This window comes from Eumetopias jubatus, unplaced genomic scaffold, assembly GCF_037043125.1.
Source record: "Eumetopias jubatus isolate StellerSeaLion01/CBP00866 unplaced genomic scaffold, mEumJub1_p1.0 scaffold_10, whole genome shotgun sequence".
Lineage (NCBI taxonomy): Eukaryota > Metazoa > Chordata > Mammalia > Carnivora > Otariidae > Eumetopias > Eumetopias jubatus.
In genome coordinates, this window is record NW_028274816.1 from 116,704,509 (window position 1) to 116,720,687 (window position 16,179).

The 16,179-nt window shown below is 36.7% G+C and overlaps 1 protein-coding gene across 1 annotated transcript in view; it reads left to right on the forward strand.

Annotated features, from left to right (window-relative positions):
- The window catches only part of BRIP1 (BRCA1 interacting DNA helicase 1), a 172,967-nt gene that overhangs the window by 4,011 nt on the left and 152,777 nt on the right, over window positions 1-16,179 (forward strand). Inside the window, 2 exon segments of the mRNA XM_088027330.1 lie at window positions 10,899-11,026; window positions 13,582-13,701. Of these exon segments, the coding sequence (XP_087883456.1) occupies window positions 10,899-11,026; window positions 13,582-13,701 (248 nt within the window).

Here is a 16,179-nt window from a genome sequence, read left to right on the forward strand (position 1 = left end):
AGAGGGAGAAGCAGGCTTCCCGCGGAGCAAGGAGCCCGATGCGGGGCTTGATCCCAGGACCCTGGGATCATGACCTGAGCCGAAGGCAGACGCTTAATGACTGAGCCACCCAGGTGCCCCTAAAAAAACACTGATTTATAAGACAAAATGCAATTAGCCTCATTTATTCATCCTTATGAGTTTGCCTGAACTTCTGAGGACAGTATATCTTATATGAGGCTTTTTTCTTTTTAACATATATTAGTTTTTTTAATTGAAGTATAGTTGACATACTGTATTACATACATTAGTTTCAGGTGTACAACATAGTGATTCAACAAGTCTAGGTGTTATTCTGTGCTCACCACAAGTGTTGTCTACCATCCATCACCTTATGCTATTACAGTGCCATTGACTGTATTCCCTATGCTGTACCTTTTATCCCTGTGACTTATTTATTCTGTAACTGGAAGCATGTATCTTCCATTTCTTTCTGGCAACCATCACTTTGTTCTCTGTATTTATGGGTCTATTTCTGCTTTTTGTTTGTTTATTCATTTGTTTTTTAGATTCCCCACATAAGTGAAATCATGGTATTTGTCTTTCTCTGACTTACTTTACTTAGCATAATACCCCCTAGGTCCATCCATGTTGTCACAAATGCCAATATTTCATCCTTTTTTATGGCTGAGTAGAGAATCAGGTATGTTTTAAATATGATCCTTAAACAGTTCTTACTAGATTTTTTAAAGAGAGGTGTACTAAGAATATCACAAGATTATTAATTTTTAAAAATATTTCTTTGGCTTTGAGTATATGGAAAGGATTAACAACCATTATTTACCTAAGCCAAAAACTGAGGAGACATCCTGTACACTTTGTTCTTCCTTATTTCTCCATGCAAACTTCTATCTCCATTGATACCTCCTTAGTCCAAAGTGCCATCTCTTGGTTAGAGTATGTGATAACTTCTTTTCCTGCTTTCACTCATGCCATCCTTTAATCACTGGCAGGAAGAAAAGAGGTTGCCATGATTGACTTAAGTCTAAAGAGTATCCACTTCTTTTTATTTATTTATTTATTTATTTATTTTTTTATTTGGTTGCGGGGAGAGAGACAGAGGGAAGAGCAGAGGGAGAGGGAGAAAATCTCAAGCAGACTCCTGATGAGCATGGGGCCCCATGTGGGGCTCCATCTCATGACCCTGAGATCACGACCTGAGCCGAAATCAAAAGTCAAGCACTTAACCAACTGAGCCACCCTGGTGCCCCTAAATAGTATCCACTTCTAAAACGAAGGATGGAGTTATCTTCTAAAACACATGACCATGTGTGGAGGAGAGTAGCTGCTTGAACTAAAGTATGATTCTGTTAGGAATGAGGAAGAGGTGGTTGAATATATGCTGGAGAGGTGACCAGTAGTGTTGTCTATACTGTTTTGACGCTTAGCCCTTTTGGCTTTCTTTCCGTTCCTTAAGAGGATCATGCTTTCGCCTGCCTCAGAGCCTTTGTTTATATTAGTGTTTCTTCTGAGGAAAGGCCCATCTTCCATTTGTTATCCTGCATTTCCTTTAGGTCTCAGCTTAAATGTCATTTCCTTGAAGGAGCCATACTGACCTTTCTGTCAGATTAGATTTGGTTTCCCTATTATACTCTGTCCTCTCACTGTGCCTCTCCTTCATAGCACTTGTCACAGTTTGTATTATCCATATGCCTGTGTACATCATTTATCAAGCTCTGCTTCCTGTAGCAGACTATATACTCCTTGAGGTCAGGGACCATGTCAGTTTGCTTATCATTGTATTTTTATTTTTTTTAAAGCATTTTTTTTTAAGATTTTATTTATTCCTTTGAGACACAGAGATACAGAGAGAGAGAGAGAGAGAGAGAGCATGAGGAGGGGGAGAGGCAGAGGGGAGAGGGAGAAGCAGGCTCCCTGCTGAGCCAGGAGCCAGATGTGGGGCTCGATCCCAGGACCCTGGGATCATGACCTTTGCCAAAGGCAGATGCTTAACCATCTGGGCCTCCCAGGCGCCCCTTATTATTGTATTTTTAGTACCTAACAGAGTGCCTGGCATATGGTAGGTGCTAGATAAATATTTGTTGTATGAATGAATGGAATTGACTTTGAGATAATTAAAGGAATTCTGGTTTATGTTTATATACAAACTGGTCTTTTTTAAGATTTTATTTATTTATTTGAAAGAGAGAGAGAGCACAAGCAGGGGGAGCAGCAGAGGGAGAGGGAGAAGCAGGCTCACCACCAAGCAGGGACCCCAACTGGGGGTCTGATCCCAGGACTCTGGGATCATGACCCGAGCCAAAGGCAGACGCTTAACTGACTAAGCCACCCAGGTGCCCCTACAACCTGTATTTTTTTTTTAAAACAGCCTTATTGAAATATACTTGACATAACTATACATATAAATGGTACACTTTGATAAGTTTTGACATAGGTGTACCTCCATTAAAGCATCAAGATAGTGAACATGTCCATCACTTTCAAAAGTTTTCTGTTGCCCCTTTGTTATCCCTCCTTCCCAAGCCTCCATGACTCACTCTTTCCAAACAACCACTGATTTGCTTTAGATTAGTTTGCATTTTTTAAGAGTATTTACATGGAATCGTAGTTTGTACACTTATTTGTCTAGCTTCTTTCACTTAACATAATTCTTTTGTTGTGTTTGTTGTGAAACATAATTCTTTTGAAATTTATCCATGTTGTTGCATGTATCGACAGTTTGCAGTTTGTTAATTTTTATTGTTGAGTAATATTCTATCGTATGGATATACTACAAATTGCTTATCCAGTCACCAACTGATGTATATTTGAATTATTTCTAGTTTTAAGCTACTACATATAAAGCTACTGTGAATATCTCTGTATGAGTCTTTGTGATGGACATATGCTTTCATTTTTTTAGAGTAAATACTAGAAATAACCAGATCACTTATGTTTAACTTTGTAAGAAACTTCCAAACTGTTTCCCAAAGTGGTTTTACCATTTTACATTACCACCAGCAATGGTTGGGAGTTCCCATTTCTTTATATCCTTGTCAATACTTTGTATGGTCAGTCTTTTACCATTCTAATAGGTATGTAGTGGTATCTCATTGTGGTTTTAATATGCATTTCCCTAGTCACTTATGACAGTTGAGCATCTTTTCATGTGCTTATTAGCCATCTGTATCTTTGATGAAGTGTCTGTTCAAATCTTCTGCTTGTTTTTTGTTTATTTTTTCTTCCTGTTAAGTTTTGAGAGTTCTTTATATATTTTGAGTACAAATTTTTTTTATCAAATATGATTTTAGCTTTTACTTTTAGTTTGAGATCTATTTCAAGTTAATTTTGTAGATCGTGTGAGGTATAGATCCAAGTTCATTTATTTTGCATATGGATATTTAATTGTTTGGCACCATTTATTGAAAAAGCTATTTTATCCACTGCTTTGCCTTTGTGCCTTTGTAAAAAATCAGTTGTCAATATATATGCAACCTGCATTTTAATGTGACTGTGAGTTGAAGTTGTTTAGAATAGTCTCTTGAAGAATCAGATGGAATCAGGGTTATATTTTGATACTCTGTATTTTTAAGTAAGTTCTTTAATATAATATAACCTAAATACAGAAAAGTTCAGGGATTGTAAGTGTATAAGCTTGATGAATTTTCACAAAGTAAACAGTCATGTAACTACCACCTAGATGAAAAACATGGGACGTAACCTATATCTTAGTAGAGGCCCTCCCTAATTGCTATCCTCCCGTCACCATTGATGATTTTTATATCCAAAGAAATGGAATTACATGTGTACTCTTGCACATTGTGCTGCCTGTCTGCTTTTGCTTAACATTGTATTTCTGAGATTCATTGGTGTTGTTGCATATAGTACTAGTTTTTGTATATTATTTCTACCGTTTATTAATCTGCTCTACAGCTGTTAGGCATTTGAGTGGTTTTTATTTTTGGTCATTAATGCTATTATCAACATTCTTTTTTGGGGGGATTATAGAGATTTTATTTTTTTAATTTTTTAAATTTATTGTTATGTTAATCACCATACATTACATCATTAGTTTTTCATGTAGTGTTCTATGATTCATTGTTTGCATATAACACCCAGTGCTCCATGCAGAACGTGCCCTCTTTAATACCCATTACCAGGCTAACCCATCCCCCCACCCCCTCCCCTCTAGAACCCTCAGTTTCTCAGAGTCCATAGTCTCTCAGAGTCCATAGTGTTCCCCTCCGATTTCCCCCCCTTCATTCTTCCCCTCCTGCTATCTTCTTTTTCTTTTTCTTTTTTAACATATAATGAATTTGTTTCAGAGGTACAGGTCTGAGATTCAACAGTCTTATATTATCAACATTCTTGTTCATTCTAGTGCAAATGGATATTTTTTACTAGATATATACCTAGAAATGGAATTGCTGGTCATAGTGTGTGCTTATGTTCAGCTATAATAGATATTGCTAACATTTTCCAAAGTGGTTGAACCAATTTATTTACCCTTCTGCCCTACATCTAACAGTATTTGAAAGTTACATCGTTCAACATTCCTGTTAACACTTAATATTTCCAGTTGTTTAAAATTTTAGCTGTTCGGGTGCATCTGTGGTGTTCTCCCGAGTTTTAATTGGTATTTCTCTGGTGACTGATGAGGTTGAGCATCTTTTTATATGTTTATTGGTTATTTGAATATCCCCTTTAGTGAATTGCCTATTTAAGTTGTTTGTCCATTTTTCTATTAGGTTGTTTCTTAACTAATTTCTAGGAGGTTTTTTTTTTAATATATTCTAGATAGAACTTGTTTCTTTATACATTATATTTTAAAGACTTTGATAAACTTCCTACAAACTCCCCTGCTGTAAATATAAAGAACAAGAAGATAAGCCTTTTTTTATATGCATATAATGTGATTTTTTTTAAAGATTTTATTTATTTATTTGAGAGAGAGAGAGAGAGAGAATGAGAGATAGAAAGCACGAGAGGGAAAGAGGGTCTGAGGGAGAAGCAGACTCCCTGCTTAGCAGGAAGCCCGATGTGGGACTCGATCCCGGGACTCCAGGATCATGACCTGAGCCAAAGGCAGTCGCTTAACCAACTGAGCCACCCAGGCGCCCCTATAATGTGATTTTTAAAAAATGATTTGGGATTAATCTAATTTTGGCACATGGCAATTCAGTTTTTCTAAAACTAAATTATTGTTTTGAGTGGATATTTCTTACCCTTTAGTGGGCCATACAAATTTGCCCCTTGATTTATTTGGAGCAGAGTTTCTCAACAAAGACACTATTATATTTTGAATGGTGTAATTCTTGGTTATGGGGGCTGTCCTATGCATTGTGGGATGTTTAGCTGCATCTCCTAGGTCTCAACCCACTAGATGCCAGTAGTATTCCTGTATTTCTTGACAAACAGAAATGTCTATGCCCAATGTCCCTTGGGTTGGGACTTGGGGTGTTAAAAGTGCCCCAGTTGAGAACCAAGATCTAGATTCATTTTGTGGGTATTTTACCAGTTTGACAAAAAAATCACAAAGCTCAAAGTTACATGTCTTTTCTAAAATATATATGGAAACACAAAGGACTAAGACATTCTTCAGGAACCAGGTCAAGGTGAGAGGACTTGATCTATGAGATATCCTGATTTTTTATGTATAAAGCTATAGTAATTAGAACAGTTTTATATTAGCACAGTGTTAGACCAGTGGAAAACAATAGAGAACCCAAATTCAGTTCCACATCTATCTAGAAACTTGATTATTTATAGAAGTAATGTCTAGGGGTGCCCGGGTGGCTCAGTTGGGTAAGTGTCTGACTCTTGATCTCAGCTCAGGTCTTGATCTCAGGGTTGTGAGTTTAAGCTCTGCATTGGGCTCCATGCTGGTGTGGAGCCTACTTAAAACAAAACAAAAAAAAGCATGTTTATGAGCAGAGGACTGAGTAGGGACTTTTTTTTTTTTTATAAGCGGTACTTAGATATCCTTATGAAAAAATTTAAGTTGGAGTTCTACTTTATGCCATACACAAAAATTCATTCCAGGCAGATTAAAGATTGAGGTATGAAAGGCCTTTTGTGGTTCCATACAAATTTTAGGATTGTTTGTTCTAGTTCTGTGAAAAATGCTGTTGGTATTTTGATAGGGATTGCATTAAATCTGTAGATTGCTTTCAGTAGTTTAGGCATTTTTAACAATCTTTGTTCTTCCAGCCCATGAGCATGGAATGTCTTTCCATTTCTTTGAGTTGCCTTGAATTTCTTTCATCAGTGTTTTATAGTTTTCAGAGTACAGGTCTTTCACCTCTTTGGTTAAGTTTATTCCTAGGTATTTTATTGTTTTTGGTACAGTTGTAAATGGGATCATTTTCTTATTTTCTCTTTTTGCTGCTTCATTATAAGTGTATAGGAATGCGACAGATTTCTGTACCTTGATATTGTATCCTGAAAATTTACCATATTCATTTATCAGCTCTAGTAGTTTTTTGGTGGAGTGTTTAGGGTTTTCTGTATATAGTATCATGTCATCTACAAATAGGGAAAGTTTTACTTCTTCCTTACCAATTTGGATGCCTTTTATTTCTTTAGGTTGTCTAATCGCTGTGGCTAGGTCTTCCAGTACTATATGGATTAAAGTGATGAGAGTGGACATCCTTGTCTTGTTCCTGACCTTAGGCTCTCAGTTTTTCACCATTAAATATAATGTTGGTTGTGGGTTTTTCATATAAGGCCTTTATTATGTTGAGATATGTTCCCTTAGACCTGCACTGCAGAGGGTTTTTATCATGAATGGATGTTGTACTTTGTCAAATGCTTTTTTTGCATCTATTGAAATGATCATATGGCTTTTATCCTTATTGATGTGACATATGACTTTGTTTTGCTTCAATAGCCAAAGCAGTCTTGAAAAAGAAAAACAAAACTAGAGGTACCACAATTCCACAGTTCAAATTATAGTGTAAAGCAGTAGTAATTAAAATAGTATGATACTGGCCAAAAACAGACCCACATATCAAGATCCACATATCAAGAAAACCCAGAAATAAACCCACAATTACATGGTCAATTAGTCTTTGACAAAGGAGGAATGAGTATACAATGGAGAAAAGAATCTCTTAAAAAAATGGTGTTGGGAAAACTGGACAGCCACATGCCAAAGAATGAAACTGGGCCACTTTCTTTCACCATATATAAAAATAAACTCAAAATGGATCAAAGACCTAAATGTAAGACCTGAAACCATAAAAATCCTTGAAGAAAGCACAGGCAGTAATCTCTGACATTGGCTATAGCAACATTTTTCTAGATATGTCTTCTAAGGCAAGGGAAATAAAAGCAAAAACAAATTACCCTGAATACATCAAAATAAAAAGCTTCTGTGCAGCAAAGAAAGCAACCAACAAAACTAAAAGGCAGCCTCCTGAATGGGAAAAGATATTTGCAAATGAAATATCTGAAAAGGTTAGTATCCAAAATGTGTAAAGAACTGATACAACTCAATACCCAAAAAAATAATTCAATTAAAAAATGGACAGAAGACATGAGCAGATATTTCTCTGAAGAAGACATACAGATGGCCAACACACATGAAAAGATGGTCAACATCACTCATCATCAAGGAACTGCAAATCAAAACCACACAAGATACTACCTCATACCTGTTAGAATGGCTAAAATCAAAAACATAAGAAAACAAGGATGTGGAGATAAAGGAACCCTCTTGCACTGTTGGTGGGAATGCAAACTGGTATAGCCACTGTAGAAAATAGTATGCAGGTTCCTCAAAAAATTAAACATAGGACTATCCTGGGGTACCTGGGTGACTCAGTTATATGTTTGAGTTCAGCTCAGGTCATAATCTTGGGGTCCTGGGATCGAGCCCTGCATTGGGCTCCCCGCTCAGTGGGGTCTGCTTGTCCCTCTCCCTCTGCCCCTTCACCCCTGCTTATACTCTCTTTCTGTCTGTCAAATAAATAAATAAAATCTTTAAAAACAAAGGAAGAAAAAAAACAACTACCCTACAATCTAGGAATTGCACTATTGGGTATTTACCCCCCAAAATACAAAAACACTAATTCAAAGGGATACATGCACTCTTATATTTATTGCAGCATTAATTGAATAGCCAAACTATGACTTTGTATCCATTGATAGCAGCCCAAGTATCCATTGATAGATGAATGGATAAGGAAGATGTGATATATATATATATATATACAACGGAATATTATTCAGTCATAAAAAGAATGAAATCTTGTCATTTCCAACAACATAGAACTAGAAAGTATAATGTTAGGCCAGTCAGAGAAAGACAAATACCATATGATTTCACTCATGTGTGGGATTTAAGAAACAAAACAAATGAGCCAAGGGAAAAAAAGCAGAGACAAACCAAGAAACAGACTCTTAACTATAGAGAACAAACTGATGGTTACCAGAGGGGAAGTGAGTGGGGGATGGGGGATTTATAGGATGGCGATAAAAGAGTACACTTATTATGATGAAAAAAAGAAAGTCATCTGGAAGGATTCATTCTGAAAGATAAGTAGTGATTAGTTTAGAGAGGAAGAATTCGAAATGAGCAAGTTGGGGAGGGAGGGAGGGAAGTGGATGGCATTTTACTATTTCTTATTTATACTTCTAATTTGCTTAAATCTTTTTTTTTAAAGATTTTATTTATTAATTCATGAGAGACAGAGGGAGAGAGAGGGAGAGAGAGAGAGAGAGAAGCAGAGGGAGAAGCAGGCTCCCGAGGAGCAGGGAGCCCGATGCGGGACTCAATCCCAGGACCCTGGGATCATGACCTGAGCCGAAGGCAGATGCTTAACCATCTGAGCCACCCAGGCGCCCTAATTTGCTTAAATCTTTTACAGTGAGCTTATATTAGTTGGTAACTTTTTAAAACTTAAAGCTATTGAGGGCACCTGTCTGGCTCAGTGGGTAGAGCATGGAACTCTTGGTCTCAGGGTTGTGAGTTCAAGCCCCATGTTGGGCATAGGGCTTACTTTAAAAAAAAAAAAAAGTTAAAAAGGGGCATCTGGCTGGGTTAGTCAGTAGAGCATGCGATTCTTGATCTCTGGGTTATGAGTTCTGGCCCTATGTTTGGTGTAGAGATTACTTAAAAATAAAATCTTAACAAAAAGGTTTTGGATTATGTTGGAAACAGGTTTGGAATCAATTCCATTGTTTACCTTGGGCACTTACTCCATTTTTCTATGTACTGTAAAATAATAATTGCTACTTCATGGGATAGTAGAAGGAGCTGATCTGTGTAAAACTTTTAGCCCACTGCCTGATACTAATAAAATTGAATTGTATAGGTCAAAAAAAGAAAAAAAACCCTAAGTATGAAAGACAAGACCATTAAGATTTTAGAATATAGTGATATTTGTTTATGTATTTATTTAGAGCACTCGAGTGTGAGTGGTTGGTGGGGGGGTGCAGAGTAGAGAGAATCTTTTTTTTTTTAAGATTTTATTTACTTTGAGAGAGAGAGCGAGCGTGAGTGGGTGAGGGGCAGAAGGAGAGGGAGAAGCAGACTCCCTGCTGAGCAGGGAGCTGGATGTGGGGCTCTATTCCAGGACCCTGGCACCATGACCTGAGCTGAAGACCGATGCTTAACCGACTGAGCCACCCAGGCACCCCTGAGAGAGAATCTTATGCAGGCTCCATGCCCAGCACAGAGCCTGATGCAGGGCTTGGTCTCATGACCCTGAGATCATGACCTGAGCTGAAATCAAGAGTCGGTCACCCAACTGACTGAGTCACCCAGGTGCCCCTAGAATACAGTGGTATTTAAACTATGTTCCTAAGAGTCATAGGAAAAAAATATGGCCTGTGGGGGTGGGGGGCAATGAGTCAGGGAAGTTCTGGGTCTTTTATTCTACTTTGGAAATTTTAAGCAATATTTCTTTAAGATATATAGTTCTCTCGGAAAAAACTTGAAAATCAATGCTGTGTGGCATAGATTTACGTGTGTTTTTACAGACTCAAACTTGGTTTTTGAAAATAGTATTGGACCTGCTTTCAGGGCTTTCTTCCCTAATAGTCTGTAAATCTATTAAGGCCAGAGGCTGTTTCTTTTTCACTGTTTTCCATGATGTCTGGAATTGTATGGACTCAGTAAAAGCTTGTTAAATGAATTCAAGCCCTGGGAGTGGAGAGCTGAGAGGAAGGAAGGTACTTTTAAGAGCACTCACATTTAGGGAAAGGAGAAACCCATGTATAGGAACAGTTAAGAAAAGAGTTACAGAAATTAAGGAAAAAGGAAATGTGTGTGTTGTATTTCAAGAAGACAGTGTTATGTTTGGCTGTATCCCTAGAAGTTATGCTGATGGATTTTGGAGTCAGACAGTAGGAGTCACTCATATCCATGCTCTGCCTCTTACTAGCTATATGATATTGGGCATATTAACTTGACTTCTTAAAAACCTAGTGTTCACATTTATTAAGTGTGTTAATATTAGGTGATTAAGAGGTCACTGATGACCTTCAAGGTAGTGGGATTAAAGGACAGATTTTAGGAGCTTGATTCTGCTGTATTTTGAAGCCTAAAGAACATATAGAAGCTTAGTGGGGAAAAACATTGAGACACTGTAAAGAAAGATTTTTATATAAATGAAATATGTTTTCTTGTGAGACCCTTACAGTTACATTTTTTAAACCACATTATCTGGAGTCATTTACAAAAACATAAACCTATTAAATCAGAATTGGACTTTCCTATTGAAAGCATATTTCTCAAAATGTTACATCTTTTTTAAGTAAACTCAGTAGTAAAGAAATGCTTTTAAACATGTTGAGCTTTTCATGTTTTAAAGTATGTTTTGAAATTTTGAGAAGTCTTAACATCTTGATTCTGATTTTTCCTAGAAAGATTGCCTAAGTTTTTTATGCTAATTTTTTATGACTTCTTATATAAGACTCTCCTGAAAAAACTACGCTGGCTGCAAAGCTATCTGCCAAGAAACAGGCTTCCATAAAAAGAGATGAAAATGATGATTTTCAAGTAGAGAAGAAAAGAATTCGACCCTTAGAAACCACACAGCAGGTAAACAGTTTATTGGCAGTGAAATAATACCGTTATTGCTGTACACGGGAGTTAAGTATCAATCAAGTTTTCAGTGGCACTTGTACAATTTAATTGGGTTGTATCATAGACATAAATGGTAAATTATTGTAAGTTCATTTTGTATAGTTATTCATTACAAAGGAGTTTGTTATTATAGTAGATTACTCATAATAACATGTCTTTAAAGTGAAACAGCATGGTGCTTTTCTATATATGAAGAATTTGATGGTAAAATATTTACTTAAGGCATATATTGGTAATACAGATACTTTGTACTTTTTAAGTCCTCTGTTGTTTTTACCTAATGATGGCATTTTCTTTTGGCCAAAGTATCTTTGATACGAATATTTTTGTTGATAGTTTTAGCATAATGACAAGGTTTAGTCTTATTTATTGAGTTTTAATATCAATACATGATAAATTTTTTTTTTTTAAGATTTTATTTATTCACTTGACGGCGAGAGAGGGAATACAAGCAGGGGGAGTAGGAGAGGGAGAAGCAGGCTTCCCGCTGAGCAGGGACCCTGATGCAGGGCTCAGTCCCAGGACTCTGGGATCATGACCTGAGCTAAATGCAGACGATTAATGACTGAGCCACCCAGGTGCCTCGATAAAATGTTTATTTCTAAAAATTGCTGAAAGACCTGAATTACTAAATATTTTATATGAAATGTGTTTTTCATACATGAATACAATGTTTTTGTTTTTGTTTTTAAGATTTTATTTATTTATTTGACAGAGACACAGTGAGAGAGGGAACACAAGCAGTGGGGAGTGGGAGAGGGAGAAGCAGGCTTCCTGCCGAGCAGGGAGCCCGATGTGGGACTCAATCCCAGGGCCCTGGGACCATGGCCTGAGCCAAAGGCAGACGCTTAACGACTGAGGCACCCAGCTGCCCGTGAATACAATGTTTTGTCATAGAGTTGATGGCAGTGAGGTAGGGAGATAGGCTGGGACTTTGATAGACTTAGTTACAAATAAAGAGATTATTATAATTAATTAGCATGTCCTTTGTAGATAATTACATATTTCTAATTGAATATACTCAAAAAGTGTTTGCATTCTTCTGTAGTTTATCTACTCTACTTACAATCTTTATTAACTTCCATAGTTAAACCTTGATTTTAGAAATAGAATGAACTAGTTTATTTTTGGAAAAGTAGTGATTACAAATGAAGTATGAATCTGTATAGATATTCTTCTTCACAATGTGTACATAGAGTTGGATATTGTGTGATAGGGCTCAACAAATAACATTTATTCTCTGACTTAATTGACTCTCATTTCTTTTTTGGTAGGAATGGGATTATCAGTAGAAATGCTTTTTTTTTCCCCTTCATAATTTAAGTAAATAGGTTTTTGGCAAGTAGGAAAAGGCATAGACAGTTTGGAAAGAAAACTTAGCGGTATTTATAGAAGAAATTTAGTCAAGTACAATTTGAATTATCAAATGTCTAGTAAGTAATAATACTAATAGTCAAATAATTTATTTTATCATGTAGGAAATCATAACTATTTACATTTAAAATTTTTATTCTGAGTTTTTTCAAATTATTTTTTAAAGATTTATTTAGTTGAGAAAGATATAGAGTTTGGGGGCAGGGAAGGGTAAAGAGAGAGGGAGAGAGAGAATCCCAAGCAGGCCAGTGTGGAGCCCCACACAGGGCTCTATCCCACAACCCCGAGATCATGACCCAAGCCAAAACCAAGAGTTGGACACTCAACCAAATGAGCCCCCACCAGCCGCCCTGAGTTTTTGTAATTTAGAATGAAGTTTTATTTTTATTTACTTTTACTATCCAATTAGATATGTAATTGAACTTTGCTATAATACTATACTTGATATTCATATGGTAGGACTCTTTATGGGAAGATCATTTTAGAATACTATAGTTTTGACACATGACTAATTAAAGCTATTTTGGTTAGGATTTGAGAGATATAAGGTGCTCATTTGTGGGGCGCCTGGGTGGCTCAGTCGTTAAGTGTCTGCCTTAGGCTCAGGTCATGATCCCAGGGTCCTGGGATCGAGCCCTGCATCGGGCTCCCTGCTCAGCGGGAAGCCTGCTTCTCCCTCTCCCACTCCCCCTGCTTGTGTTCCCTCTCTCACTGTGTCTGTCTCTGTCAAATAAATAAAATCTTTTTTTAAAAAAAAAGGTGCTCATTTGTATTTTTAAAAATTATTTGATTAGAGCGCCTGGGTGGCTCAGTTGGTTAAGCGACTGCCTTCGGCTCAAGTCATGATCCCTGAGTCCTGAGATCAAGTCCCACATCGGGGTCCCAGCTCAGCGGGGAGCCTGCTTCTCCCTCTGACCTTCTCCCCCTCATGCTGTTTCTCTCTCTCCCTCTCAAATAAATAAATAAAAAATCTTTAACAAAAATAAAAATAAAAATTATTTGATTATTGCCAGTTAGAAAAAGTCATCTTTTTTTTAATGCTGAAAACATATCGAAAACTATTTTGACCTTCAAGAATAACTGGCCTGCTCAGACTTTTGTTTACATTAAACTTCATTTTGGTTCTGTGTTTACAGATTAGAAAGCGTCATTGTTTTGAAAAGGAGGTACATCATTTGGATTCAAAAGTTGCTTCAGGAAAGACCACAAAACTCAACTCTCCATTAGGAAAGATAAACTCCTTTTCTCCACAAAATGTATGTATTTATGCCATTGTTCAGTTTAAAGAAGGAAAATGTGGAATTTGCTAAACTTATTAAAAAAAAAAAGGAATAGTATAATGCAAAGAATAGTAGAAAACAATTCAGAAGTCCTCTAAGTGCTATCACATCTCTGCTACTAATATGTGAGATGGGAAATGCTATTTTCTTTGAGCTCCAGTTTCCTCATTTGTAAAATGAAAGGAATTGGGCTAGAAAGAAATCTGAAATGTTTTTTCCTCTTGTACATTCTAATGTTGTGGACTCTTCTTTCCTACAGTTCTTTTCAGTGTCCTTAGAGCAAATAGTTTTCAAGGAGTAGTCCAGGGAGCTCTAGAGATGACTGGTATTTTTTTCTCAGGCAAGTGTGTGTGCTCAAAAGTATTTTTATAGTAATAATAAGATGTTATTTGCCTTTTTAAAAACTGTCTTGACTTTTTCATTGATGGTGCAAAAGCAACAATGGGTAAAATTGTCAGTGCCTTAGCACAATCAAGATAGTGGTACCGACCTGTTTTAATAGTGGTTTTCTTCACCATCATTAATGCAGTTAAAAAAAGCCAGTTTCACTTAAGAATGTCCTTGATGAAGTAGTAAAAATGACTAATTTTATTAAATCTCAGCCCTTAAGCTGTTTTAACATTCTGTGTGAAGGAGTGAGTAGTACTCAAAATGTTTTGCATAGGAATAGGATGATTGTCTTGAGGAAAAGCACTTATAAGATAGTTTGGATTGTTAGCTGAACTAGCCACTTTTTTTCACGGAACATCATTTTTACTTGAAAGAATGACTGACAGATGAACTATGGTAATTCTTAAAGTAAGCCTGATAAAATTTGAGTGAAAATCAGAATTTTGAAAAACTATATGCCACTGTGAGCTTGGCAGTTTTATGATACTTAAAGACTTTCCTGACGACAGTGGTGGTAATATTATAGAATGTGACTTTTTTGATATTATATAATGAACTGTGTTAACATTTATAAGATCTGTAAAATCAGGGAACCAAATATTTTCTGAATGGTTTGTACATGATATTACAAGATAATGCCTGGAAAAGATCCATCCTAAGTGCCAGATAGACGAGTGGATTTTTTTTCTTTTGCCCTATCCCTCCATCCCCAGGCATCCTTAGACTTTTTTTTTCAGTCACTATAGTGACTGATGAAACTATAGTTTTCATTTCCATAGTTTTATATAAATGGAATCATGCCTAGTTTTTTAAAATTAAATTTCAGATGTGAATTTTAATTGCTGGGTGTTGAATGTTGTTATATATATATATATATATTTTAAGATTTTACTTATTTATTTGAGAGGGAGAGTGAGAGCATGAGCTGGGGGAGGAGCAGAGGGAGAGAGAGAAGCAGACTCCCCGCTGAGCACGGAGCCTGATGCAAGGCTTGATCCCAAGACCCCGGGATCATGACCTTAGCCGAAGGCAGACACTTAACCGATTGAGCCACTGAGGCACCCTGGATGTTATTATATTTCTATAAATACTTGAGTTTTGTTCTGAGATGCAGTTAATTTAATTGGAATCAACTTGATCTTTTTGGGTCTGCTTTTAGAATTTGTTAGATGGGACCTGAGCTTAATATAGTTGTAGGTTACTTTAATAGAGGCTAACTCCTTCTGAGTCCTCTAATGCTCTATGAATTGTTAGGTTTTTCAGTCGGGCTGGTGGGAACAGGCACTATTCCATGCCCTGTATGAGTGTCTCATCATTTCAGGTGGTTCTTTACATTATCTTGGATTGTTAACTCACATATGTTGATCAATACTCGGCTAGATATTTGAGAGGTTCCTCTACAGATCTGTGAAATTCATTCTTTGTACAGCTCTTTCTCTTTCATATTCTTCCCTGTGAACTTTAGTCTTCTCTGACTTCCTGGACTGAAGAGCAATGTCTCTTCAGCTCAGGTTTACTGGGCTGTATCTGTGTTCCCCTTCCCCATGGCACAACCTAGAAACTCTCAAGACAGTAAGCCTAGGCAATCATAGGGCCTATCTCATTTATATCCTATCTCTCAGGGATCACTCTTACCTGATATCCCATATCTTAAAAACTATTGCTTCATATATTCTGTCTGTACTTTTAGTTTTTCAGGTGGGAGATGAACAAACTCATTGACTATGGAGGCAATTGTTTATCTGTACAGTCATAAGACCTTTATAAACTTACTGTTTTCTTTTGCCCTTTCTGCTCCTCCTCCCTCTTTTTTTTTTTTTTTTTTTTTTGATAAACTTCTGCTAATTCTTCAGAAAGCCTTTCTTGACATCCCCAATTTTGAGTTAGATTCCCATCTGGAATGTTCCTTCTACTAGAATTTTAACATTTACCCTTATTATCTTCTCTGCAAGGCTTTTAAGTTCCATTAAGGAAACACCAGGTTCTCTAGTATATTGAGACCTCCTTGAAGGCTGTGACTGTTTTACTCATTTTTATGTTCCAGGCACCTAGCATTGTGCTAGG